This window comes from Labrus mixtus, chromosome 5, assembly GCF_963584025.1.
Source record: "Labrus mixtus chromosome 5, fLabMix1.1, whole genome shotgun sequence".
In the NCBI taxonomy this organism is placed as follows: domain Eukaryota; kingdom Metazoa; phylum Chordata; class Actinopteri; order Labriformes; family Labridae; genus Labrus; species Labrus mixtus.
In genome coordinates, this window is record NC_083616.1 from 18,179,358 (window position 1) to 18,205,709 (window position 26,352).

Sequence of the window (26,352 nt, forward strand, 5' to 3'; positions counted from 1 at the left end):
ACAAAATAATTGCTAAAAGCAAAATCCACGGTGTGAAAACAGTGGACGCTTGATTGACCATCAAATTTTATCAGGCACCTTAAAACGAACCCTTGTAGGTGAGTCAAGTTAGCAAACATGTTTAGCTCAGCAGCATCAGAGTGTTTTACAAGTGTACTCTACCTCTTACCCCAATATTTTCCTGATACCATGATTCAAATTAGTCTATATCCATATAAGCCATAATTTCAATATTCACTATAGTATATTCTTTTGGGATATATGATTGGATGGCCTGAGGGCCTGTTTACCCACCAGAGCAACTTCTGCCAGTGAACACATTGAACATGGCCAGACAGTGAACTAGTTGCAGAAAAATGGCAGAGAGGGGGTCGCTTGTTACCATAAGAGATGGCAACAATGCATTGCATCCCTCCCCCCTGTGCTTTCTTATGGACTCATCCTTTAATTGTCGGGCTGTGCACATTTTGGTGGAGTGGCTTTGATATTTTTACTGCTTGAATGTCTTCAAAATTGTGCTTAGTCTTGCTTATATCTTCAAAGCTGCTGAAGCCAGCTTTAGGCTCAGGATCAGGCTGTGGAAGCAGAGCGAAGTAATGGTTTTTTATTTTTTATTTTCTGGGATACGTGTGTGTTTATGAGCAAGTGAGCTCGTTTATCTCTCTCATTCTCTCTCTCTCTCTCTCTCAGTCCTCCCACTCACTAGACGCAGTGTGGGTGTGGATCCTGCAGGCTGCCTGTCTCTTTGCGCCTGTTATTGCTCACATATCCTGCACATAATACTTTCTCAAATCACAATGACTACACACACACACTCACACACACACGCTGATGTGTTTCCTTTTAGTGATGGAAAAATAGCCATGGCGTCTGCCCACCAGTCTTCAATGATTCATTTTTACCCTCTACATTACATTTTTGCTCTTGCTCTTTAAACACTTCCTATCTTTACTTTCACAATATGTCACCTTCTGTTTGCTGTTTTCCTCTCCTCTCCTCTCCTCTCCTCTCCTCTCTCCTTGGTCTTGTGTTTTCTGTCTGTCAGGTTGTACTGTTGTGGCTGCTCTTGTCTCCCATCATGTTTAAAAAAGGCAAAATGAAACATTTTTGTCTCCTCCACCAACCCACCCTTCCCTATCTAGCATCTCTATCTGCATCACTCTCCTTGTCCTCCACCTCTCTCTTTGTCTTTGATTTCACCCTTCATCTTTCTCATCTTTACATTTGCCATATTCATCTCGTGTGGAACCTGCATGTCACTCTTTTCACCTAGCATTATTCTTCTCCACCCCCCCTTCATTTTTCCACTTTCTTCTATTTCTGCATATCCTCATGATCCACTCATCTCCACCTCTCCTTTCACCCCTTTCACCCCCTCACTGTCCCTCCTTTTTCTGTTTTGTCTCTACAGTCACTGTATCCATCAGATTCTAGAAAGTGTCCATCACATTCACCAACATGATATAGTGCACAGGGACCTGAAGGTTAGTATGTGTAGGAGCATTTGCATCCCTCACCCACCCCTTCCCCACCACCTTTGCATGCTTCCTCTCCTTCCTCCTTCCCTTTCCTCCCTATCTTTCGTCCTCCGTCTCGTCTATTCGTGTCGCCCATGTCAGATGCTGGTCTAATGTCCGCCCTGTCAGATTTGTCTTTTGATATGCTCTGGTGTTTTCGTTTTCTTTTCATTTTTTTATATTTTTTATTTTTTATATTTTGAGGACCCGAGCCTGCCTCACCTACTGCCCTCCCCCTATTTCCCCTGCAACGCAATCTCCTATCAATCATTCTACATAACACAACAAAACAAAAGCTCCTGTTGCACTGACTGTCAACATGATCGACCAATGAATAAGCCTTGCACACAGACATGAGAAATCACCAAAAGGTGTAATAAATATCCAACGTTCACACATGCCCATACAACCATCCATTTCTCCCACCAGGGTAGATAAAAACAAGCCAAAGAAAAATGTAATGCCATCTGTATTGATTTTTTTTCTTCCCACCTCCTCACTTTTCTTTGGCTTGGAGGTAATTGTATTGATCCCTGTATCGTTAAGACAGACTCATTCAACATCAGGTGTGTCTTTATAAGAAAAAAACAACAACAATGGGACAGCAGGGTTTTTGAAAGAGATGTGTTTGATGACATTTAAAAAGGCGTCTCCTGACATGAGCTGTTGGTTTTGTTATTTAAATGAGATGCTTTTTCTTCGATACTGAATCATAGCTCTGACTAGTCCCTCTCAGTCCCTTACAATGGTTTCACAGGATGCTGTTGTATTTATATTTCTCTATATGGACCACTTACACCTTAAACTGTTGGATTAATGCTGACATATACTGTCCTCCTGTTCATCAGCAATATACAGTATTGGTTCAGGGGTTGCAGCAGGTTAAAGTTTCTTCCATTGTAAGAAATGAGACAGAAATGTACATGCACAAATGCACTTTTGCTTTTTTATCGTAAGGTTGAATTCTTCGATGTTAGTGTTTAGAAACTGATAAAACTTTACAGTATTAGTGTTGCAAGGGAACAAAAGGACAAATTATATTTTGAAATGAAAAAAATAAAAAGTATTTTTCTGTTATTGTTTATTTATAAACAGATGTAATCCATTACCATATCACATATTACCAGGAGTACTTTTGAGGACTTTTATGGGATCGCAGTGACATTTTTTGTTTTGGCTCCTAGCACACAAAGGTGGGCACTAACCAAAAATTAACATCCCTCCTCCTCCCCTGCCTCCCTGATCGACATGTAATTTAAAGGTCCTGTAAAAGAAAGGTTTCTTTTTCATCAATTTTCCTACTTTTTTCATGTATTCCTAAACCCAAATGCAACAATCATTTAAATGTCTTTCTTTCGGAAAGAATGTTTTGCAGTCCATAATTTCCAAAACTTAAAAAAGAAATTCTTAACATGATGTCAACACAAAACAATTTTTTTTTTATTTGGTCATTGGCTACTGGACTGGGCAGTTCAGTTCAGAAACAAACAAACACACACACACACACACACACACACACACACACACACACACACACACACACACACAGAAGATTCACACCCTGCAGGTTAACATGCTCAACAGCTGACAAAGTGGGGGAGGAAGAACATGGACACAAGCACTGCGCGCAGACACACAAAAGTGCATGCATACCTACTCACACAAGTCGATATGTATGTGTCAATGAGGGTGCAAGAAGCTCTCAGCATTGTGGCTATAAATGTGACCTGCTCAGTATTTATTCATTGGGAGACCTTTAGAAATAAGACCGATGATTTTAATTTAAAGCCCTGATCTCTACAGCCATTCTGGTCCATTTTTATCTTGCACGTTTTCTTTGTTGTTTCTCTAATGCTGTTTTTGATATTTCAACAGTCTGTCTTTATGAGCTACACAGCTTATCATCAGAGGGGCTCAAAGTACAGACATTTAAGCAGATTTGACTCGATTTGTCCTTCCAGGCACTACTGGAAGAACCTTGTTTAGGCCGTCAAAGTGTGCAGATGTTTAGCTTTGATTAACTGGTCATCTGAAGGTTATACAGATCCAGGCTCAGACTTATCAAAATATCGGAATTGCTTGATATTTAGATTTAGATATACTGTACCTGATAAAGTTTGCATGGGCAGAACTACAATGAGAGAAGGAAGGAGGCAGAGACATTGGTGGGGTTCTAAACATATTATGGGAAACATATTAGCTCCTGATGCTAGCATAACATAACTAGCTATACTGTAGAGGATAACTATATGCAATTGACAAAAAAACTACACATATAATATGTTAAGATTTAAGGCCAAATGCAAATAATTATCTATTGAAGACCCTTTACCCTGGATGCCGAACCAGATTTGTATTGTATTCTGTGTTTGTGTTTTTAAAATATGTATTAAAAAAACAGGGATTCTATTTTATAGGTCTTAAAATCTGTCTACATTACATAGATCTCAGTTTGAATGTCAGATTCAGTGATTAAAATAATTATTACTAGTTTTTCATTTTCAGATATTTTTCCCCATCCATAACAGCACAACTCCAATCAGTGAAAACCTAAGTCCATACCAAGAACTTGCAATACTTGATATAGTACTCGCAGAAGTATTGGGGGAAGAAAAAAAGAAAATTTCAATAAAAGTTGACATCAGTGCACAGGACGCACACATGCATGGTGCAGCTTTTTGTCCACATACAGTCCCAACTGGATCCAGGAAATACTGTACATAGCCCCTAGGCACAGATGTCAGATGTTTATGTTCTACACAAACAAAATACATACACCCCCCCCCCCCCCCCCCCAGTTCAGCTAACTGACATCAGATTGACGTCTCTTGTCAGCAGAGGTCAGCTAGGCCTGCAACAAACATGGCATTGATCCCAGACACATCTTCTAAATGTTATAAATTGCACATTGACTCACTCCTTCCCTCACCTCCTTCATCAACTCCCTCTGTGTCTCCAATTGCCAGCCACATTCTCACACCCTCTCTCGTCACTCAAGGCCTGCTGGCTAAAACATGGAGAGTGGTGGGGTACTAGTGTTCACCTGCAGCCAACTGAACAGTACAAATGTCTCACAGGAGTATGTCTATGCATTATTAAGAGTACTTTTTATAAAGACAAAGAATATCATTACAGCATTGACTAAAAGGACAAAGTACTGATGGAAGATATTGATTATATATCCAGTACTGAAATGCATTTAATCAAGGAATCATATACATCCTTTTATACATTTAAAGTGAGAAGCCCTTAAGAAAATGTTCATCTATTAAGTGTTAGAGCCCTACAATTTAGCCACAAGTGTTAGCTAACCTACCTAGCCATTGTAGCTTCATTTGCATAATCTTGGCTCTAAACTCATGGGTTTGACAAAGCCTATAAAAGATGTGACGATAAAGTAGTATTTCTTCTTGCAACTGAAGATTCCTTTCAACGCCCTGCTGAACCCCAATCCTCCCCCACTCCTTACCATACCTCCCCCTACCTTCCCTCCCCTCTCCTCTCCTCCCCACATCTCTGGCCTGTGCACGGGATTGTAGTGCTGCTCAAACTAACATGCGCCCCCCCCCTCCTCCTCCCTTGGTGTTTGCATGCAGTCATTGCATCCAGCAGATCCTGGAGGCGGTGCTTCACTGCCATCAAATGGGTGTGGTGCACCGGGACCTAAAGGTGAGTGATGGGAATCACCTTGCTTTGCATTTGAGTCTCCTCTACTGTTGTGTGATGGGGTTCCTGAGTGTTTTATTTGTGTAGTCTGTGTATAGAGAAACTGTTTGTAATGTTTGTGGACATAATGTCACTTGCAAAACCTTTGGACTTCAAGAAAATTTTGATCCATCCAAAGCCCCCTGAATTCTGATATCTATACAACTGTTCTCTTTGGGCATTTCATCATCTGCATGTGGGAACACGATACAATATGGACTTGCCTTTCCCACTTCCTTCAGAGTAGGGTATTGTTCTGTTGGGTCACGGCTTTACTACTAGATAGAGTCCATTTGGCTTTGGTTAGGGTCAGGAGGGGGCACCTTGGTGCTTGCTGTAGCAGGTGTAATCCAATATGGTGCCTGTTCCCATGTTAATATCACTACAGTACATATTGTAGAAGGATATTCTGCTCTGTCTGTTGTGGTGAATGGACAAACTTGGTGTAGAGTTTTTTTACCAGGGGGGCTGGCAGGAGAAATGTGTATAAAGTTGAGATAAACTGATTATCACATTTGTGTTCTTACACGCAGCCTACTCAAGTGAAGTCAGTACATTTTCAGGACTGCAGAGTAATGTTTGAAACATGCTCCCTCAGAGCCACCCCTGACCTTCCTCTGGCTCTGCCCTGATGTACACAGCCTCCAGCTATGTCACCTTCTCCTCCTGTTGTGTTAACACCACAACCCCCAGTATGTGGAGATTTAAAGCATGCAGTGCTGGTCATGCAGGCTGAGCATTGCTGCCGCTCTGTAACCTTTTTGGAAGAGGATCTTGTCATTGCACAGCTGGCAACATGGCTTGGAGGACCCTTAATCTGACCTTTGGTTCATTTCCTAGTCTGAAAAAGATGTTACGTATTGATAATGACACAGCATGTGTGGTTGAGTGTGCCTTTATAGATTCCTTAATGACCCCCAGAATTTAAAACATCGTAGCTAATTTTCTGTCCCTGCTGTGTGATGCTGTGACATTTGTTTGAAAGTCTGTTTGGGGGGTTGGAAACCGAAAGCCGATTAATAAACTTGAAACGGTTAAAGGTCTCTTCGACCTGCTGGATTGCTGTATCGATGTATTTTGTAAACTTCCAGAGATACGTTAGTCATTTTAAGTTGAAAGGATTTTGCGGAGCTCCAAATTTAAGTAAGACTGTACAGAAAGTGGCAGCCATGTTTAATTTGATTACTGACTTTGAACTTCAAACTTATGTGAAGTTTTGCTTTGTTTAAATTTGGCTTATAATTTTGCCTTTGGCATGGTTTCCTCAGACAAAGCAGCACCTCAGATACAACGGGCTGTGTGTGAATCACAGTGTTAACAGATTTAAGTTTCCAGTCCTCTTACTGTCATGTCTTGTTCCCGGTTGTGTTTTTGTCTGTGCATGCTTGAATATCGCATCTTGTTTGGCATGTTGCACTTTTGTCAAGCAAACTCCTCTTATGTGCAAATGTCTGTCCCAGTGTTCCAGCAAGCGACAAGCAGTGGTGTTGTGTTTATGAATACTGTTGTGGCTATTTCTTTATTTAGATGACATGCCTATCTGGTTTCACACCCAAGCATTGGAGAGCATTTCATGCAATAGGTCACAGTGTGATGACTGAGGACAGCCTGGGTGACAAGATCCCTTAAATTGGCAAATGAGATGACAACACAGCAAACAAATTTAAAGGATGTCAGATAAAGGTGACACCAATTGCCCTATATTTCCTGGACAGCAGTGCAAATAGTGTATAGTTTCTCTGCTGTCTGACCAACTTTAGGGGCAGAGCCTTTCAGATTATACTTCAAACTGAAAGGCAGTCCTGAAAGTCTGTCACATGGAATGGATGAAATGAAAGGTATCAAATCCTTTACTGAAACAGCTTTAATCTCATAATTCAAATATATATCTTCAAAGTATAGTTAATGAGTCAGGACCAGTGTCTTTTGAATCTGAGGTTCAAATCTTTATTACTCTCTCTGGAGGAAACAGGATTGCTGCAGCAGCTTGAGATGTTCTACAAACAGAGCAATGAAAGGGAAGAAAGAAAGAAAGAAAGAAGGGAGTCATTCCTTTTGATTCACCCACTCATGAACTGCTCTCAAATGTACCCTCCCTCTCTCTCATTTCATACCAGTTTTTAGTCAGCTGTGTGTGCATTTTTTAATTGTCTGTATGTTTATGCTAAAGAGATGGAGACTGAACAAGTACTAATGTTAAAAATATGATAGAGATTTCTGCAGCTATGTAATTCACATGGCCTGGATGATTCGCATTGCATTTATGCACCTTTTTGATGGAAGCACATGCTTCATCCAAATTTCCACCCACATCCGTTTTTCACAGATTATTTTACTGCCGCTGCAGTGTTGGCAAGTTCTATGTCCCTCGTTTACAAAAGAGGAAAGACTAACCAAATGGTGGAGCTGGGAGAATGTGATGACACGAGGTAGGCACAGCGCCTCAGGATTACTGGTGCCCTCACTCACTGTCTCTCCCGCTTGCTCATTTCCTTTCTCTTTTACTGATGAGCTCAACCCCTCTGAAAAGCAAGCTTTTAACTGTCTACACTTTAAATACACAGTATTCCGTTGCCTCCTAACAAATTAGCTGAGGAGAGAAATCAGAGAAAATAAGGCAGAGGATACAAAGACACCCTGCTGCAGTGTAGGGGAGGGGAGGCGGTGTCAGAAATGCAGCCTAAATATAATGTCCTCATTCTCTCCATGCTGTAAGAGAGCACTTGTGTTGCTGTTTACAGTAGTAAAATATACACAGGCTTACTGCAAGAGAGGTGAGATGTGCATTAGTGATTTAAAAGGGCTGACTGTAAGAAGGGAAAAGCCTTTTTCTGAGTAACTATACTGTTATTAAAAAAACATAAACATAATAGATCAATGGAAAAAACAGACAGTACATAATGATTAGTTAATTAACAAACTATACATTTTGAAAGAAATGTGCTGGAGGAGCCAAATAAACCCAGAGGGGCTTGTCGAGTGGCCCTCCTAAAAAAAACTATACTGTTAAACTATTAGAGGACTCACACATCAGTACAACACTATGAAAGATGTCCTCTACTCGTATTGAGACATCCTGTCACTTTTATGACTCACTAGTAAAACTTTACCAAAATGATATTTACATTTCTAATTATTGTTACGTCAACACTTTTGCTCCCATAAGCCTTACTACTGGAACACCTGAAACTACTGCTAGACTTCTTGCAGATTTTCAAATAATTTTCACTTTTGGCAAGAATGAATTCTCAATTGAAAATCACAATATGACACTGGAAAATATGTAATATGAAATAGTGCTGCAATACTTTTTACATTTTGATTGGTGGAATAATATCCAAAAGCAAATTCTTCTCAGGTAGGTTTCACTTATGTCAATGGTGAAGGCCCATTGTTAATTATTCTAGCCATAGGTTTGATTTTCCCTAAGCCTATGGTGGCCTTTTTGAAACCTGATTTTTTACCAATCAACTGCAAATTTGGCTTTGTTTATTTACCATCACTTCTTGGTTAGGTTCAAGACAGGATTAAAGTTTTAGCTAAATGATATGTCCCTCAGATGAGAGAGAACAAGCTTCTCTTCATAGGCTCTGACCTGAAGGCAACACTTTATGTCAGAGGCTCTCACAGAGTTTGCCAAAGCATGCTCTGCTGTGTTCTTCCAAAACAACGCGCATTTTAGTAAAATTGAAAATATTTTCAGGGAGCCCAACCTACTGAGAAATCACAGACTTCCCAGGCTAATATGTATTGTTTTATTTAAACACGTGGAGTGTAGGTTAGCTTGCTAGCCAGACTGGTGACGTCAACAAATGAAAGAGTTGCATTGTTGTATATTTTATATTAATACTTCTCTCAAGAGTGCCAGTGCCTCTTACGGAGGGAATGATTAAGTAAGATGGAGAGAGACAAAGTGAGAAGGAGCAAGGGTCCAGTGAGCATAGCTTCCATTATTAAAGCCGTCATCTGACAGAGAATAATGAGATGGACTGCATCATCTAAGCCACAGAAACGGAGCCTATAGACGTGAACACACCACATGAAGCGAGGACAAAAAAAGCACTGAAAACTGACTACACTGGATGGAAATTTAAAGCCATACAAGAAAGTCATAAGTGTCAAGTTTTAAGTGTCGATGCAAATAATTCAAATTACATCTATGTCTATGTGTTTTATGTGTGTTTTTTGTGCTGAGTACAGTCCTGATGAGTCTGTATTGTAGGAACCCCATTAAAAATGTATTGCATGCATAGCCATCTACTTCCAACTCTTCCTCTAATTTGAGAGTGTATATTTTTGTACCCCCATCAATCTTTTCAAAACGTTTCATAACCTTACTTTTCTCCTCTTCTTCCTCTTTAGCCAGAGAACCTGCTCCTTGCAAGCAAATGTAAGAATGCAGCAGTGAAGCTGGCCGACTTTGGCCTCGCCATCGAGGTGCAGGGGGATCAACAGGCCTGGTTTGGTACGTACTGCAGATAGGAGTCTATCATTCTTATTTAGTCATCTTAAACGTTTAAGGGCCCACTATTTCTAGGTTAAAGCTCTGCTAGCAGTGAGGACTGACTTCATGTAACCCTGACAAGTTTGCAGTGACTTAAGCATAAAAACGTGGAGAAAAAAAAGTGTGGTAAATGAAGATCTAAAGATATGACAGTAACAATAATCAGATCATAGAAAATGCGTCTTGGCCCACATTATGCTATAATGTCATGTATGCTGTTCAGCCCCGACCCTTTTCATCACTGTTAATGTTTTTTTTAAAAATCAGGATTATCAAACTCTTGACAAGATAGGGCCAAAGTGTTAAACTTTAAGTTTGGAAATACCTTCAAAAAAGGAAAGAAAAAAAAAGTATGTGCAGGTGAACATGTCAGTCTCAAACTAGTATGGCACACTGGCCTGGATCTCCACTAGAAAAACATTCACCATTGGCAGAACCATCGTTGGTTTCTTGCCTGTATGAGAGATTAGCCTGTCCTTGACAATCAACTGTCCGTAAAGCCTCAGATGTGTTTTTTTAAGATCTCAGTCTGCTGTGTGGATGAATAGGTTTTAGCTTACAGAAGATGATCTTGCTTCTATACAGGAGGATCCATGGAGAGCAGATACCTTGGGCATGTCAATCAATTGTGTGTGTTCTTGTTTTATTTCTGCAGGATTTGCTGGCACACCGGGGTACCTGTCCCCTGAGGTATTAAGGAAGGAGGCATATGGCAAACCTGTGGACATCTGGGCTTGCGGTGAGAGGAAAAAAGAGACTAGTCACACCCCCTTAACTGGAATTTCCGAGAGTGTACACAAAAACACACACATACTGAAGCACATTTTATGACAACATTCCCTCGTGTGGTGTTTGTGTTTGTGCATGTGTCATCATGTGTTTTTTTTCTGTGTGTCTCAGGGGTGATCCTCTACATCCTGCTGGTGGGTTACCCTCCTTTCTGGGATGAGGACCAGCACAAGCTGTACCAGCAGATCAAAGCCGGGGCTTACGATGTGAGTCTGCTCTCTCCTCTCCTCTCCTCTCCTCTCCTCTCCTCTCCTCTCCTGTCCTCTCCTCTCCTCTCCTCTCCTCTCCTCTCCTCCAGACTGGACAATGTGCACGACTTTAATCGTGTATGGGCTGAGGAAGAAGCTTTGTGCTCTGTGGGTGGGGATGGAGAGCTCATTATTAACGTTTGATTCAGGCTAAATGTTGTTTTTGTTGATATCGTGATTTTTGTTGCACTTGTTTTGTTTTATTTTATTTATTTATTTATTTTCTTCTCTTGATCTGAGTGATGATGTGACAGTGTTATAATTTTCTCCTGGTAGTGGTAAAATAAAAGGATTTTGAAAACCTCTCTTCTCTTCTCCTCTCCTCTCCTCTCCTCTCCTCTCCTTACACTCTCTTCTCCTCTTCACTCCTTACACTCTCACCTTCCTCCCTCTGCCCTAATTCCTTTTTGGCAGCAGAGTTACGTAACTCAGTCACCTCATTCATATTTCAGGGGGTGCAAGAGAGGGAGCCTCACCTTAGATCACTTTTTCACTCATGCCAAATAGCAGAAGGAGAGAGAGGGGGAGAGGCTGACTGACTCTTTGGGCAGGGATTTTGGGCTTTGTTTGATGCTGATGGTTTTTTGCGATGTCTTTGGATTTCAAATTGAAATGTCCCAAATGTTTCAATAGTGTTTTTCTTAGTTACGGAGCATATCATAGAAGTACGCCACAACACACAATTACACAGGGCTTCAAAAGATTTTTGATAGAGCAGTTAAGAAGCTATTTAAATTTTAAGGTCCAATGAAGATATTTCACTTTTGAGTTTGAACTAGTGATTTCTTTGTTTTCTTTGTTTGCTTATCTTTCTGACCTATCAAAGTTTATGTTTTGGTTCATTGACAATTGCAGTGATCATAATGTTAATATTTGGAAGAAACACAAGCAAAAACACCATTAACGCACCTTCATATTTCTAATTGCCATTTTTATCCTGAAAACGGTCCAAAACTCAAACATATTCCATTTAAAATGATACAACAGATTATTGTAAATTCATCAGGCAAGCAGCTGAATCCTCTTTGCTTGAAAAATGTGTGAAACAAGAAATGGATCTTAATAACTGCTGATTAAATATCTTTTGGTTAAAAAAATCATTTTTATGATTTGAAGTTTATCGGCTTAATGTGTAAGCTCAACTCTGAACGTGAAATCTTGTGGTTCTGCTTTTCCTTTTAGTTCCCTTCCCCTGAGTGGGACACAGTCACCCCAGAGGCCAAGAACCTGATCAACCAGATGCTGACTATAAACCCAGCCAAGAGGATCACTGCTCAGGAGGCCCTTAAGCACCCATGGGTCTGCGTAAGTGTCCGCTTGTTGAGTTATTAATGTATGGAAATGGAAAAAGTGGTTCACAGAAAAACACAAAAGACTGAATTAAATGATTTCTTCTGAAACATTCCTACTATTTATCCTCCTCCTCCTTGTCTTCTTTCTTTCCTCAGCAACGGTCCACAGTGGCCTCTATGATGCACAGACAGGAGACTGTCGAGTGCCTGAAGAAATTCAATGCCAGGAGGAAACTCAAGGTCTGTTTGCATGCTCTCTCTCTCCCACGTCTTCCTCTGCTGCTCTTATAAGCGTTTGTGCAGGTTGCAAAAATCCTTTACTCATCATTGCTCTTTAATTCCCTTTATATCAACATATTGCCATGCATAGTATTTCAATTCCCTACTTTCATTTCCTACAATTTCCTTCAGTATTTGTGATCTCTATATAGTTTCAAACTAATCCCAAGTAAATATAAAAGAAAGTTAAAAAAAAAAAATCTGCAGATTGCTTTGATTTTAATAATTATAACATGTGGCTGTAAATACTCTAACTCCTGAGTGTTATTGATAAACACTGCTAGTTGTAGCTCTCCTAAATCTCAGGTAACTACATCATAAACACATTTTATTTCAACAAATTATTCAAAAGACAAGTGCCCAATTAATATTTTGTTGAAACAACAATATCAGGATTTAAGATGTTTTCAGCAGTAGAAACTTATTGGAATGTAGAAGCAAAACGATACTTCAAGCCACATGTAGCATGAGAACATACACAATCACAAAATTACACACACTTTTAAGCAGCAACCTCTATGGTTGTGATGACTTTCTTCTTATAAGCTCCCATAATCTAAAACAAGTCAATAAAAAACGCTGTCGTCTGTGGCGCTCATTTTGGACAGGAGGATTATGATCCTGGCAACATGATGACCATATGAGACTGATGCGCTGTTCCTTCAGTACACACAGCATCAAGTTTAGTTACTACTATGAATTATTTGTTAAAGCCTTTGATATGAGATACACTTTGCAATCTTGTTACATAAACACATTGTTAGATATCTCTTTTCTTGTCACACCAAAACTTTATTTCACTCCTGTGGCTGTTATTTCACCTAATCCTAACCTGACCTGTTCTCTGTGACACCTAGCAGGCCTATAATTATAAGTCTGTTGTCCGCCATGTGCATATGAATAATTACTTTCCTTTGCTTTCCCCCCTATGTTAAGTCACATTAGTTAAAAATATGATTTCTAATTTATTTTCCTACAAATTTATTTACTAGGGTCTCCAACATGCAAGTTGCTTTGTTGTTGTTTTTATACTACACAACTTATTTGCCCATCAACAGCAATTTAAAAACACAGACATGACATGATGAGAAATCAACACATAACTACACGAAGATTGTCACAAATCAGGATTCTGTAAGAATATGCAAGAAGTGATTTTATTGCAAATAATTTAGTTTATCATGTACTATGTAAACATCATATTCAAATTCAGATCAAAACCAAGTTGCTAACAAGCGCATGACTTAACTTATTTAAGAAAAAGGCTGCACAGTTCATCCTCAACCCAGCTCATAAATATCACGGCCTATTTGATATTCAGTGCCATTTTTAAAGCTCTATAAAAAGTTTGCAGCTCCTGTTATAAATGATGTCTCCAGAGAAAACCAGGATCAGCTGCTATGTCTCGCTCACTCTTTTCTCTCTCCCTCTTCTTGTTCACTCTCTCTATGTGTGTCTGTTTTATTGATTTTATTAGTGGTTTCACCTTTAATGCCCAGCTGTGATGACTTTTGACGGGTTCTTTGTCAGAATGTAGTCTACACTACTTTTTATGGAGATTATCTGTCCATCACACAGTATTGTTGGTGCTATTTCGTTTACTTTTTCTGTCATTTTCTGTTTATAAACAGTAGTCTAAATTTGCCTAATAATTATTCAGTAAAGACGTGTCTTTGTCTAGTAAGTACAGAAAATGTGAAAGCTTCTGTCAGCTGGATATTTGTTCAATCACTACTTATACTTTGCATCAGTAAATGACAAAGGGAGGCAATATTTCCCATTTATGTAAATGTGATTAAATGATTATGTTATTGGTGTAAATGTTTGAAAATGAATTGTTATCTTTTCAGGGGGCCATTCTTACTACCATGCTGGTTTCTCGAAACTTCTCTGGTAAGTATCCCACATTACTAAATATGTTAATGTTCACATGGTTAATGCACGGATCTCATTGACAGAACATTTTGTCTCCCTCTTGACCATAGAGACATATGTTGATGTAAAGTTTACAGAGCATGTTGTCAGAAGCAGGATCTTATTTTCAAGTCATCTCTTTTGCAACTTCAGTGTTTCCCCTTCTCTCTGTCCATGTTTTTTATTCAGAAGGAAACATTGCGCTAAGATTTGCATTGTTAACTTACTTTCAATGCAGTCATCTTGTTTCTCTCCTACTCTCTTTATCTGATATTTTTGAACTGAAGAGAAAGATTTACACTGACAGTAATTCCATCACACTTTTACAACCAATGTCCAACTAAATGTCGTCTGTTGTGTTCAAGTCAAGTCAAGGCAAAGATTTTGCATTGCTCAATGACAAGCAAATCAATTCAGTCAAAGATAGATGCATTTTAGTACCAGGAAACGAGAATGATCTTGCAAAGCAACATATTCAGTCTTATCAGATTGGTCAATGAGATATGAGATGCTGTGCTGCAAAAGCCCGTCAAAGTTGTGTTCTTTTGACATCCTGACGTTACATCAGATATGGCCGATCAACAATTTTGCAGACGCAAAAGTCTGTGTACTTTGTTTTTTAAAAGCACAAAAAGACACATTTACTAGATAGGGTGGAGTGCCACATATTGGAGACAGGAGGACAGGCAATAAGTAATCCAAATGGAATTCTGCAAGTTAGTGTGCATATGAAAAATCTGAACAGGTGATCAAACTAGGCAGATGTGATCCTAAAGTAGGAAGAAGTAGAAGTTACAGTTACTCAGATTGTTCCTTGAAAATGCAATGAAACCCCTGAAGCTGTGAACACCTTGAAAAACAAAGACTGATTTCTGACTGTTCTTTTCTGATGTTTTTTTTTTAACACATCCTGCTTTTCCAAACTTGTTTATTAAGCAAAGTTTGAAAATTCACACATGGATTCACCTTTAAAGCTAACACATTCTCTCTTTCCTGAAGAAGTGTCAAATCATATCTCAGCCATGGGTTGCTTTGTATCATACAATGCTCTAAAATACGGGGAAGCACTGAATTTGATCAGCAAGCTCTGCATGTATTCTTGTCTGTGTTCTCGTCTTTGAATTTGTGAATATCTCTGCGAGAGAGGACACATTCCTGAAGGTTTGACATAGATATTTTTGCTATAGTACATACAACTTGTTAAAGCCTTCCACGTCTTGAAGCTACCTTAGAGATGCCAATAACTTTCTGCAGTCACAAATTGCCCCTCTTCTTTTATTATAAAGACAATAGGACACAAAATTGAAGTATTACTCAACATCAGTGTCATTGCTACCTTTCCAGCACTGTTGTGGTCAGTAAAAATAAGATCTAATTTCGTATGAAGGATTCTTCAATTGAGCAGAAATAAAGGACTCAGAAATGATACGAGAGAACTTGGATTGCTGGAAGAATTCAAATTGAATGTCAGCGCTTTAATGAAATAACAACCAATGATTCCATGTTCTTGAACAGTGTGTGTGTGAATGTGTGTGTGTATGTGTGTTTTTGCATTTATTAATGTGATGTCGGTATGTGTGTGTGCCAGCATGCTCCTTCAGTAAACATGACTCAGTGCAGCCACTCTGACAAAGAAAGCTTTGCAATGTGAAAGAGTCTTAATATCAACAAAACACTCACTCAGCTTTTTAACTCACACACACACACACACACACACACACACACACACACACACACACACACACACACACACACACACACACACACACACACACACACACACACACACACTGGCTGCCTCACTGCTTTTGAATGTCATTTTCTCAACTGCTTTCACCTTTTTTTCTTCCGGTGAGTGAGTCAGAGTGACTTTAGAAGTAAAAAAAGAAAAACATAAAAGGTAGCCACGGCATAGTTCATCATCATATGAGATGCCATCAGTGCTTTATGTAACTGGGAACTATGTTACCATCATTTATTATAAATCATGCATTATACAGATCAGTGTCTCTGAGCTGAAACAGATGCTGTTCTTTTTCCCTTCACATCTCAATTTAATCTCTTCTAGTTTTTAAACCATATCAGATGATGCTCCAGCCAGCACTCTGTTACTCTCAAATTGGTTCAATCAGTTTTCTTGCACATGTAATGTAAGATGGTAGGATGGATAAGGTAATGGGGATAATTAGCTCAAATGTGATTGACCTTGAAGTGAAAGAAAACAGCCCATGAGCTGTGAGTAATTTCATGTGATTGAGGATAGACATAATCACAAACACAGGTGCTGTGTTATTCCCGCAGAGCAGCAGAAAGCCATACAAACTCAAAGATTTAGCCAATATGCTTTCTTAAATATAAATATATATTTACTTATTACACTACTTATTGTCATCCCAATATCGAACAGTGTTAATGCACTTTACAGATTTTCTTCATATCCATAAGGGCTATAGTTTCAATCGAAGCATTGCAGTCATATATATCCCTTCAGAACAGGTCACACCCCTGTGAACATTCTTGCTGTGATTACAATGAAACCAATTCCTTGAAAAGCAAGAGAGGAGTACACAGGCAATGCAATTTTCATTTCCCAGCAGTTACAATTAAACATTAAGCATTTTACTCACAGTCATGAAGGTTGTTGGGCACTGCAAATCTAACATTTACTAACCCTGACTTTAATCTGTGCCATCATCATCATCACAACAACTAATGCTATTTTCAGGAACTTTAAAAAGACTAAATGCATCAGTCGTTCTCAGGTGAAGGTTAAGATTTGTTTTTCACCTTGTTTTTTTTTCTACTGATCCTTCTGTCAGAATTTGTGTAAAAGTGAAATAATGTCAACGGTTTGTGTTTAAAATGTAACTCCCTTTCTCCAAACTAATGAGGACTGTTTGTCTCTGCCTTTTTGTATCTCACCGTTTCTTTCTTTTGTCCCCCTACCTGCTGTGTCTCTGACTCTCCCCTTCCTCTCGCCTTCTTTTTTTATTTCAAAATATCCCTCCACCCTTTTCTCCATTTCTACCCCACTTTCATCCTCCTCTACCTATTTTCTTACGTTTTTTTCGTGCCCGTAACTCTCTTTCTTCACGTGTTCTTGGGTGTTGGACTCTTTAACAGTCGGCAGCAGGCAGACCACCGCTCCAGCCTCTGTCACTGCGGCCGCGGCAGCAGTGGCTGCAGCCGCCGGCACCACAGCAGGGCTGGTGGAACAAGGTAGTTTGGAGGTTCATCCATGGCACACCACCCCTCTCCCTTATCCCCCTCCTACTGCTCTGTCTTGTCTATTACCCTTAATTCTTGTTCTTCCTGTGTTCCCCCTTTTTAATTTTCTCTACTCCCCACTACCTCTTTGCTAAGCATGGGAGCTCAGAGCATGATGGCCGACAACACCGCTAACCACAATTACTCACCTAAAGCACTAGCTATGTTTCCATCCAACTATTTAGCAGGTTTATGAAAATTGTTGCATAATCACAAAAAATGCAATGAACCTCTTTTTTCATTGAGAGTTTTGAGATTTTTTTTTTTAATGTTGAAAACATTGGTAAGAAAAGCCAAAAATATTATTATGTAAGTTATCAAGTTTTTGGGAGGACTCTGGTATTCAGCTGCCGTTGGCCAAATTGTATACCTTTGCAAGAACAGTATTTAATAATACTGAGGTCAAAACACAGATGCCATGACTGTGACAGTTGTTGTAGCTTTTTACAGAAGTTGTTATAAAAAGACATTTTACAAACAAGTTGAAGCCATCATTTGAAGCCTGCTTCATAGTCATATGTACCTACGTATTTTAGTTTTGTTCTTTGCTAAATGCTCTTATTACGATCATCTTCCGCTCACAGATTGTTATTTCTGGAGAAGTTTTGTGAATATTTCAGTTTCCATTTCCCCCCTTTTTATCCTTCATTTTGAGTAGATGACCTGGTTGGAAGCCCAGGTACTGCTGTCAGTCTCCATCCCAGCACATCCGTCACCTCCTGTCTGAGATCTGATTGGTTGGCTGTAAAGCCCATCACTGCTCTGTCATCTCCACTTACCCGTACTCATCACATCGTCTTCATTTATAAACACAGGCATAGTGCATGGCCTCTGCCCCCTAAACGCTGCTGTCCTGTCTCTCTCGTTTCTCTTTTTCACTTCTCACTTATCCTTGTAAATCATCCGTCACATCAACATTTAATTTTTTAGCCAATTCTCTTTCCTATTGTCTGCCCAATTCTACCTCGCAGGTCACCTTCTACAAATTCACCGGTATCACTCCCACTTTGCCTCTTTTTCCATCATCATGTTATATCTTCATAACGTCACCCCCTCTCTCCTCTTTCCCTCTCTCTTATTTTCTCTGTCTGACAATGACACTGGAAAGTTTGCCCCTGATACTTTAAGGATGGAACTGCCGGTGAATGCTGCATGGGGCACAGGACTGGTGCATGTGCTGCAACATGGGGGGGGGGGGGGGGGGGGGGGTGCATTGTGAACACCAGTGTGAAAGATGCAAGGATGGGCTAGTTTTTTGGAAGTGAAAGATTTACTGATTTTAAATTGTAGGCTGCATTTTGTAGTTTAGAATGTATACATTTAGTATACTGCCCCAGGATGAAGGTGATTGTATAAACATCTACTGAACTTTCAAATTTAGACACCATGGCCCAGTTATAAATGTTTGTTAAAAAGAAAACAAGCCACGTTTAAAATATTGTACAATTTCATGCAAAATGGAAACATCTGATTTGCCACGGTAAGCCTGGGGAGATATGAAGAAGCATCTGTCCAATTTGAAATAAGTTGAAACTAGATTTTTAAAAAGTCATAAATAACCTCCAGCTAGGGGTCGGCTTCATAAACATACAGAGACCGGATGAAAAGGAGACAGACTGGAGGGTAATGAGTGAACATGAGTCTTGAGTTAAATTCCAAGCTGAGCTAAACTCAATCTCATGTTTTAGTCTTTTGCTAACTTTAAGCCATCATCTACACAACCGGTGCATTGGCTTTTTGGGGCTACCGAATGAGGATAACACAGAACATAGTGAACCAGGGCCTGACCTGTGTCCCTGGCTGTGTCCACAAAGCTTCTCTGAGAGTGCTGGTGTTAAAGTGTTGCTTTCAAACATAAGCTTTCAAGCAGATTTTTAAACATTTCAAATGCAGGAGCAGTATATTTGATATATGTTCAGACAACTGGTAGCATTAAAAAAAAAGAATAATAATAACTACAGTATGTGTTTTCTCCGGTTGTGCAGAAATGAACCCAAGGAAAGAGGACAAAGGGCTTCACATGACAGGCTAGTGTTGAGTCAAGGAGACGGAAGTAGTGGCAGTGTCCTTGTTTCTGTGGACCTCTGGGACTCCTCAGCCTTCTCTGTGTTCCTCATGCCTCCACAAGGCTCCAATCAAATATTCATAGTGGGCTGTCTCCCCCAATCAGCTTCAGTCTGCCTCACTTGTTTTACCGGAAACCTTGCTCTATCTGGCATATTAATACACATTAATACAATTATTATCTAGTAGATTTGACCCTTTCCACATGCAGAAGTATTGCAAATGTATCCTGACGTGTTACCCGGCCTTAAACATGTTATTAAAATAAGGTTCTTTGGGAGCTCTTGCGCCTAAGTTGTTCCCTCCAGTTGGTCTTTGCAACTCCTTTACCATAATTTTAGGTAGTTCAATAACCACTTCATATGAATCCTTGCCCATCCTTGCGTCACTCTCACTGTGGTGCATCTTGTGTGTCTTTGAGCTGGAATTTATAGCTGTTAATTTGTTTTTAATCTACTCCTCCTTTTTCTTCTTGCTTCATGTGTACTTTGTGGCAAGGTAAGGAGCGCCACTTGCTTCTCTGCCTCCGGTTTAAATCAAACCACCTCTAATTTCTCAGGTTTCCACAGAGATTTCCTCTTCGTTACTGAGAGTTAAACTTTCACTTTGGGTTTTGTAGAGGATGCAGTTTTCTGCTCTGACAGAGTAATGATGTCGGCGAAAAGCGCAGAGTAATAGCCTTATCACTGACATGCTTCCTCTTCCTACTCTTCATCTCTGCTCCCATTTCATGTCCTCTCCTCTTCTGCCAAGCCATTAGAGAATACGACAGAATGAACTTGACTTTATTCTGACCTCATTTCTTCTCCTCAGTAAAAAGCAGCTTTTGGAAAAAGCAGGAACAGCACAACAACAAACCATGCACATTGTCTCACTCTCAGTCACTCCAGATTATGTATTTGAATTGCTGTATTTGAGTTGCTACTTTTTTGACTGATTAATATCCAAACCTCAATTGCATGTAGAGTTATATTAAAGAAAAAAAAGAGTAGTGAAGCACCCTTTTATCTTTTTATCCCTCTGTTAATTGCTGACTTGTTTTTCAGGTGAAACGTGTTCATTTTGATTGTCAGGAGGGGATTTTAGTTGAAAAAAACTTGAACTGGCCTTGTGTTTTTTTCCATAGACGTCTTCACCCAATGGTAATCTGTATGGAATTAAGGCTTCATTTGATATTAAAATTTTACTAGCTTGAAGCATTTTTGGAAAAGAAAGTAAAAATAAGTCAGACTGAAACTGTGTCTCCTGTTTAGAGTGCAGAAACAAAAACAGAAAGGAAGAAAAAAAAATCCCAGACGGCCAGAAATAGTGTTTTATGTAACGTCGCTGGATGCTGATGTGATTGCATCTGATTGGACTTGAAATTGCACTCAGCCCTTTAAAAGGCATGGATGACGTCTAGGGAAATGAAACAGAGGAGGGGTCTGGGACTTAAACTGGCAGGTTAGAATTTCAAAGTGAATTCTTCCTGTACAGTAAATGATTTAGAATATGGGTATTTACAAAAGTGAAATGGCAGACTCTTCACATTACAATGATGACTTTAAAACATCCAGGAGGAACACAGGTTGTGTGATTTCTGTGATTTACAAGAAGTTTAGGATTTATCAGATTTCCTTTTGTGAAATGTCCTTTAATGATGTTTTTGTGCATTGATGAACACGATGAAATGCTTGTTTAATTTTTTCCTTGATATTATTTTTGCAATATATGTGTCTGATATGGTTTACCAGTATGTCAGAACATTTTAAAGAATGGTGTACTGTCAGCCTGTTTGGTTAGGCATATTATTCAGGCATGACGGAATAAAATCAAATCAATCTTTATTTGTTTAACTGTAAAACAGGCAGATTATGCTAATAAAAGAGAGAGGTACACAATAAGGTTACTTGCCATATGTAGAATTGATCTTGAATGTTCATATTTTGACAGTTCATTCATATTGCCTTGCTGACACATATCACTTTTTAATATTAAGACTTGATTCCAACATCACTCGTGTTCAAAATGCTTAAAAATCAAGTGAATTCCAAAGATAATTACCACCCATCCATCTGTGCTTAAAGATGCTATGGGAGTGTGTGTGTGATCTGGGTAAGACTGCTAACAGTACTTAAATCTCCTAGACAGTTTTGGTATGCGCTATCAAGTAAAAATACACTTTTACTCGTCTAATCTCATCAAAATGTTGTTTTTTTTGTTAGTGTAAATTCTCCTTTTATACCTGCCAAGACACACCCACATGCTCCACCTACTTTACATCACAGTGAGCCTGGCTCTTGTGTTGGGTCTCCTCTGGGTGAACGTGAATCAGTTTGATGTAATCGGACCACCTTGCTGTCTGTGCATCCACGGTGAATGCCCCACGGACCATCGCCCCTTGTCTGCACACTCCTTCCACTATTGTAAAGGATTATGCGTATTATGCTCAGCAGAAAACCGTGTCTACAGTATCATTCTTCCTCTCCTACCCTCCTCCCTCATTACCTTGATTAGACACGAGACAGAAACTAATCCTCTTTAAGGCCCCCCGTTGAGTTCTTAAAGGCAGCGATATTGTTGGCGTGTACCAGGAGCCATCTTTGTTTCCTTTTCTCAATGCCATGTTAGGAACTTTGCATGAGATAGCAGAGAACCAACAAATCATAGTCCATATTTATTTCTCTGACATTAATGTATTGATGAAACATAAAGCATTGTGTGTTGACCCTGTAGTTATTGGACTATGTTGCTAAATTTTGAAGTTGGTGCCTTCTTGGCCGAGAAAAGGGAAAAAGTGTTTTTTTGGTTTATGTGGATGAAAGACACCAAATCCCAGAATGCACAGCACCGCAGGCCACTCCCACTAAGGTCAGGTTCACAGACATATTTACTTCAACACATAAGGCCGTTTCCTCAACTGATTCCCGAGATTGCTTCCAGAAGGAATTAGCATCTTGGAAATTCCTGGCAGAAAAGAGACTCTATGTCTGTGTCCATAGGCAAACAGTGAGAGCACTGACCCGCCGACAGGCAGGCCTTAAGGCCCGGCTGCTGAGCCGGCAGCGTCCAGCAATATAGCAATATAGCCGTGAGACGGTTGCTGCCGACAGGCTGGTTTTGTTTCTTAGCATAGCTTCCAAGCAATATGGCGGACGTTAAGTTTCGATTCTGGGAGTGAGGTCCCACCCACTGATCTGTGATTGGTCTGTAGCTTCAGTGGTCGAAAATATGAGGAACTAGTGTTGTAGTTTCACCCCGCTAACTGCAACAGCTTCCAATGACGCAAAATGACCATTTTTGCGTCATCGGACGCTCCTTTTCAGACTTAAAAATACAAAGATTTCCCATCTCAGGGGAAAATGAGGGCAGGATGCACGACTATTCAAAAATACTACGAGGTTTCTAATGATACAAAGCTTAATGCAAATGGGTGAAGTATCCCTTTAAATGCTGCATTGTGGAGGATAAACAGGTCAAGTTGGTTAATAGTGTTGGAGAATAAGATAAATAAGTAATTTTTACACATTTCTAACATGACGTGAATTTTTGGGTGTCAGGGTTGTCTAAAGCTGAAAGTCACAGTACTGCATTGGTGACACAGTAAAAGCATTTAATTAGAAAGATGCTGAGGTGTCCTTGCTCTTCCAGCCCAAGGCTACTGTACTTCCCTAAGGTATTGCATTTCACAAAGATATTTCACCACCAAGGTCAACGAAGAACTTCACTTTACAAAGTCAAATAGATGTTTTGTCTTGATTATTTGTGAATGTCATTTCCTTTTTCGCTTTCTCTGACTGTTTCCCCCCCCTGTGTTTGTCATTGCAGCAGCTAAGACCTTGCTCAACAAAAAGGCAGATGTCAAGGTAAGGGTCATCCTCACATCTCTGCCTACTGTCTTCTTAACGTGCTAACTTTCCAAAGATAGAAACTCTACCTCTCCTTCCTCTGTTCTGTTCTTTCTGTGCTCCACTATTTTGCTTCTGTTCCAATCTGGCTTGTCTCACTTTTCGCCTCTGTTGCACTCTTTTCTCGAGTGTTGAATGTGTTCGTTTTTCTCTCATTTTGTCTCACGTTGTGATTGTCATATCGTCATTGGATGTGTTATGTCTTGTGATGCATACGGAGGATGGGGTCTTGTCCTAAGTTTTGTGTGTGTGTGTGTGTGTGTGTGTGTGTGTGTGTGTGTGTGTGTGTGTGTGTGTGTGTGTGTGTGTGTGTGTGTGTGTGTGTGTGTGTGTGTGTGTGTGTGTGTGTGTGTGTGTGTGTGTGTGTGTGTGTGTGTGTGCGTGTGGCACATCCTTTTGCAAGCACCCTTTATTTTGATGCAGCATTATTCAGCTCATTGCTTCCTCACCATCTCCGTTATAATTAAATGTAACCATCTGTAAGCACTTGCCTTTTTTTCTCCATCACTTCCTACGTCGCACATTTCCTCCTCTTTCAGTGCTTCCTCTTCCCGCTCACCCCATCTGGTCTTTAACCCCACATTCCTGTTCATTCTTTTTAATGACGAGCTCTCACCCTCCCACTCTTGCACATACACACCCAGCGGTAACACATCCCACGCAAACGTCCATGAATGCATTCAGCGTGAATGCATGATTTTGTGCGACAAAGCTCGGAACATATTTGCACGCACAAATAAATGTGTTTGCTTCCAAGCATTATACGTTATGTTTGGAAGAGCTGTGTGCACATTCACGTGGACATGCAAGTGTGTGTATAGTAAGTGCGACTGTGTGTGTGTGTGTGTGTGTGTGTGTGTGTGTGTGTGTGTGTGTGTGTGTGTGTGTGTGTGTGTGTGTGTGTGTGTGTGTGTGTGTGTCTGCGTGTGTGATTTGCTTATGTGCATGTGCAGTTGTGTGTGTCTGAGAGTGTATGTATGTGCATACATAGCCCCCCCCCCCCCCCCCCCCCGCCCCCCCTCCTATCTCTCCTTGCTCAGTCGGTTCAGCAGGGAATCTGACTCCGGCTCCAGGAATAGCTGCCAGTCTGGACCCTGGAAACTCAGACGACAGAAATAGACGCTTACTTCCACTGTGGTGCACTCATTGCCTAGCAACAGGCTCCCCACACACTCGCCCCAAACCATTTTTAAAAGGCGTCTTCTTCGTTTGCGGCTGTCCTTGATTTCCTCCTCCCCTCCCTTATCTCTTTCTTTCTCCTATGTTTCTTTCCGCTACAAGTCTTTTTTGTCCTTTTGGCGACTCTGACCTCAGCTTCTCCTCTTCTCCTTCCTCTTGTTCATTCTGGCATTTGATGCTTTTCATCTTGAGCATCTGCTCAGTGCAGCCGGCTTTCTACCTACATGCCACAATCACCCTTCTGTGCTGCCAACTTATTCCCACAAAAGCCAGTCCATTCAGCATTTCTTACAGAGCAGTTGTATCAATGAAACACAATGCTTGCTTTCTGATAGTTTCTTAAAGTTACTTGTTTCACTCACATCAACGTTCTAATTGGATAAAACTAATAAACTGCTACAAAACATTTAACTATGGACGGTAAACTAGCTAGACAAGGTTTTTTCTAACTTGTTAGGTCTGCTTCTAAAAGTGAATGATTTGAATCATCAGTCGAGAAAATTCCCGAGTGGACTCGAACTTTGTTAGAAGAGTCTCTCAACTTTCTATTTTCAATATACCTCAGGAAAAACAGTGTACCAGACTATAAACGTAAACAAAGGCTCAAACTGAGCCAAATTATCCACAGAGGTCTTGTGCACTCCAAAACAAACAGACCAAGCAATTAATTACTGGTCCTCAACCAGTGTATTTAGAAAACCTATTCAGAAACCGTCAACTATCATCTGAGGACGTTATAACTTCTTCAGGTAACAGCAGTTAGAAATGTGCTGCGCTTGATGACTTCACCTGCCACGGCTACTCTCTTGCATCTTCCTACTTTTGCAAATATCACTTGAAACTCTCATTTCTGTCGGAAGCCACTCGAACGAACTCTGCATTGGCTCACGCTTTCTGGAAAGTCTGATCCTGCTCTTATTAAGGATAGAAAGCTGAATTGCCATGGATGTGTGCAATGTTTTTGTTTCTCTGACAAGTTCTCTCTTGTAAAAGTGCATTCACTTTTTGTCATTGGTTACTTTATATCCACCCCCCCCCCACACTTCTTCTACCATTCATCCATCCTCCAATAATTCCATCCATCAATCAATCGCCTGTGGACAGAAACGCAAGTCCAGCTCTACTGTCCAGTACATGGTGAGCATGCTGTTTATACATACGCCTGTTCAATTTTATTTTGCTCCCTCTCTCTTCTCCTGGATTTCTTTTTTCCGCCTTTCCATCCCCACTTTTGCTTAATTTTGCAAGACGGGTCAAGTCCCCCACTCTACACTGAATTATTGATTTAGTGGTGCCGCTTTCAAAGAAAAGCTACCCCTAAATACAACAGGAGCACCTACAAATAAGAGCATTTGTAGAAATGCTGATTTTCAATCAAAGACAAACCTGAAACTAACTTAGGCCCTTCTCAACTTTTCAGAGGACCAACGTATGAGTTCATTAGTTTACTTTTGAGCTCTTAAGACAAGCACTTGACTTTTCTTTAAAGTGTATCAAGACTTAGGATGAAAACCCATACCTAAACTAATTCTTCTAAATCAAGTTAGTTAAGTGGAGGGGAATTAGACTCAGTACTTGTTTCCCTCTTCCTTCCATGAGTTGCCTTCTCTTCCTTCTGACCTGACAGGTCATTTTTCCCACACACCCATCATCTCTCCTGAACCTTTCCCTTCTTTGTTCTCCCTGTGCACTGCCTCCTTTGTCCGC

General features: G+C 40.1%; 1 protein-coding gene across 50 annotated transcripts in view; it reads left to right on the forward strand.

Moving 5' to 3' along the window:
- The window catches only part of camk2b1 (calcium/calmodulin-dependent protein kinase (CaM kinase) II beta 1), a 72,635-nt gene that overhangs the window by 23,938 nt on the left and 22,345 nt on the right, over positions 1 to 26,352 (forward strand). For 11 of the 50 annotated variants that reach the window (XM_061038304.1, XM_061038314.1, XM_061038336.1 and 8 more), the window contains exons 6-15: positions 1,412 to 1,484; positions 9,585 to 9,687; positions 10,382 to 10,465; positions 10,627 to 10,721; positions 11,946 to 12,068; positions 12,212 to 12,295; positions 14,185 to 14,227; positions 17,372 to 17,467; positions 23,387 to 23,424; positions 25,750 to 25,782. In XM_061038304.1, coding sequence (XP_060894287.1) covers positions 1,412 to 1,484; positions 9,585 to 9,687; positions 10,382 to 10,465; positions 10,627 to 10,721; positions 11,946 to 12,068; positions 12,212 to 12,295; positions 14,185 to 14,227; positions 17,372 to 17,467; positions 23,387 to 23,424; positions 25,750 to 25,782 — 772 coding nt within the window. Of the gene's footprint in view, positions 1 to 1,411; positions 1,485 to 5,113; positions 5,187 to 9,584; positions 9,688 to 10,381; positions 10,466 to 10,626; positions 10,722 to 11,945; positions 12,069 to 12,211; positions 12,296 to 14,184; positions 14,228 to 17,371; positions 17,468 to 23,386; positions 23,425 to 25,749; positions 25,783 to 26,352 lie in introns of those variants that run through there. The other 39 variants (XM_061038306.1, XM_061038311.1, XM_061038341.1 and 36 more) reach the window with 11 other exon arrangements.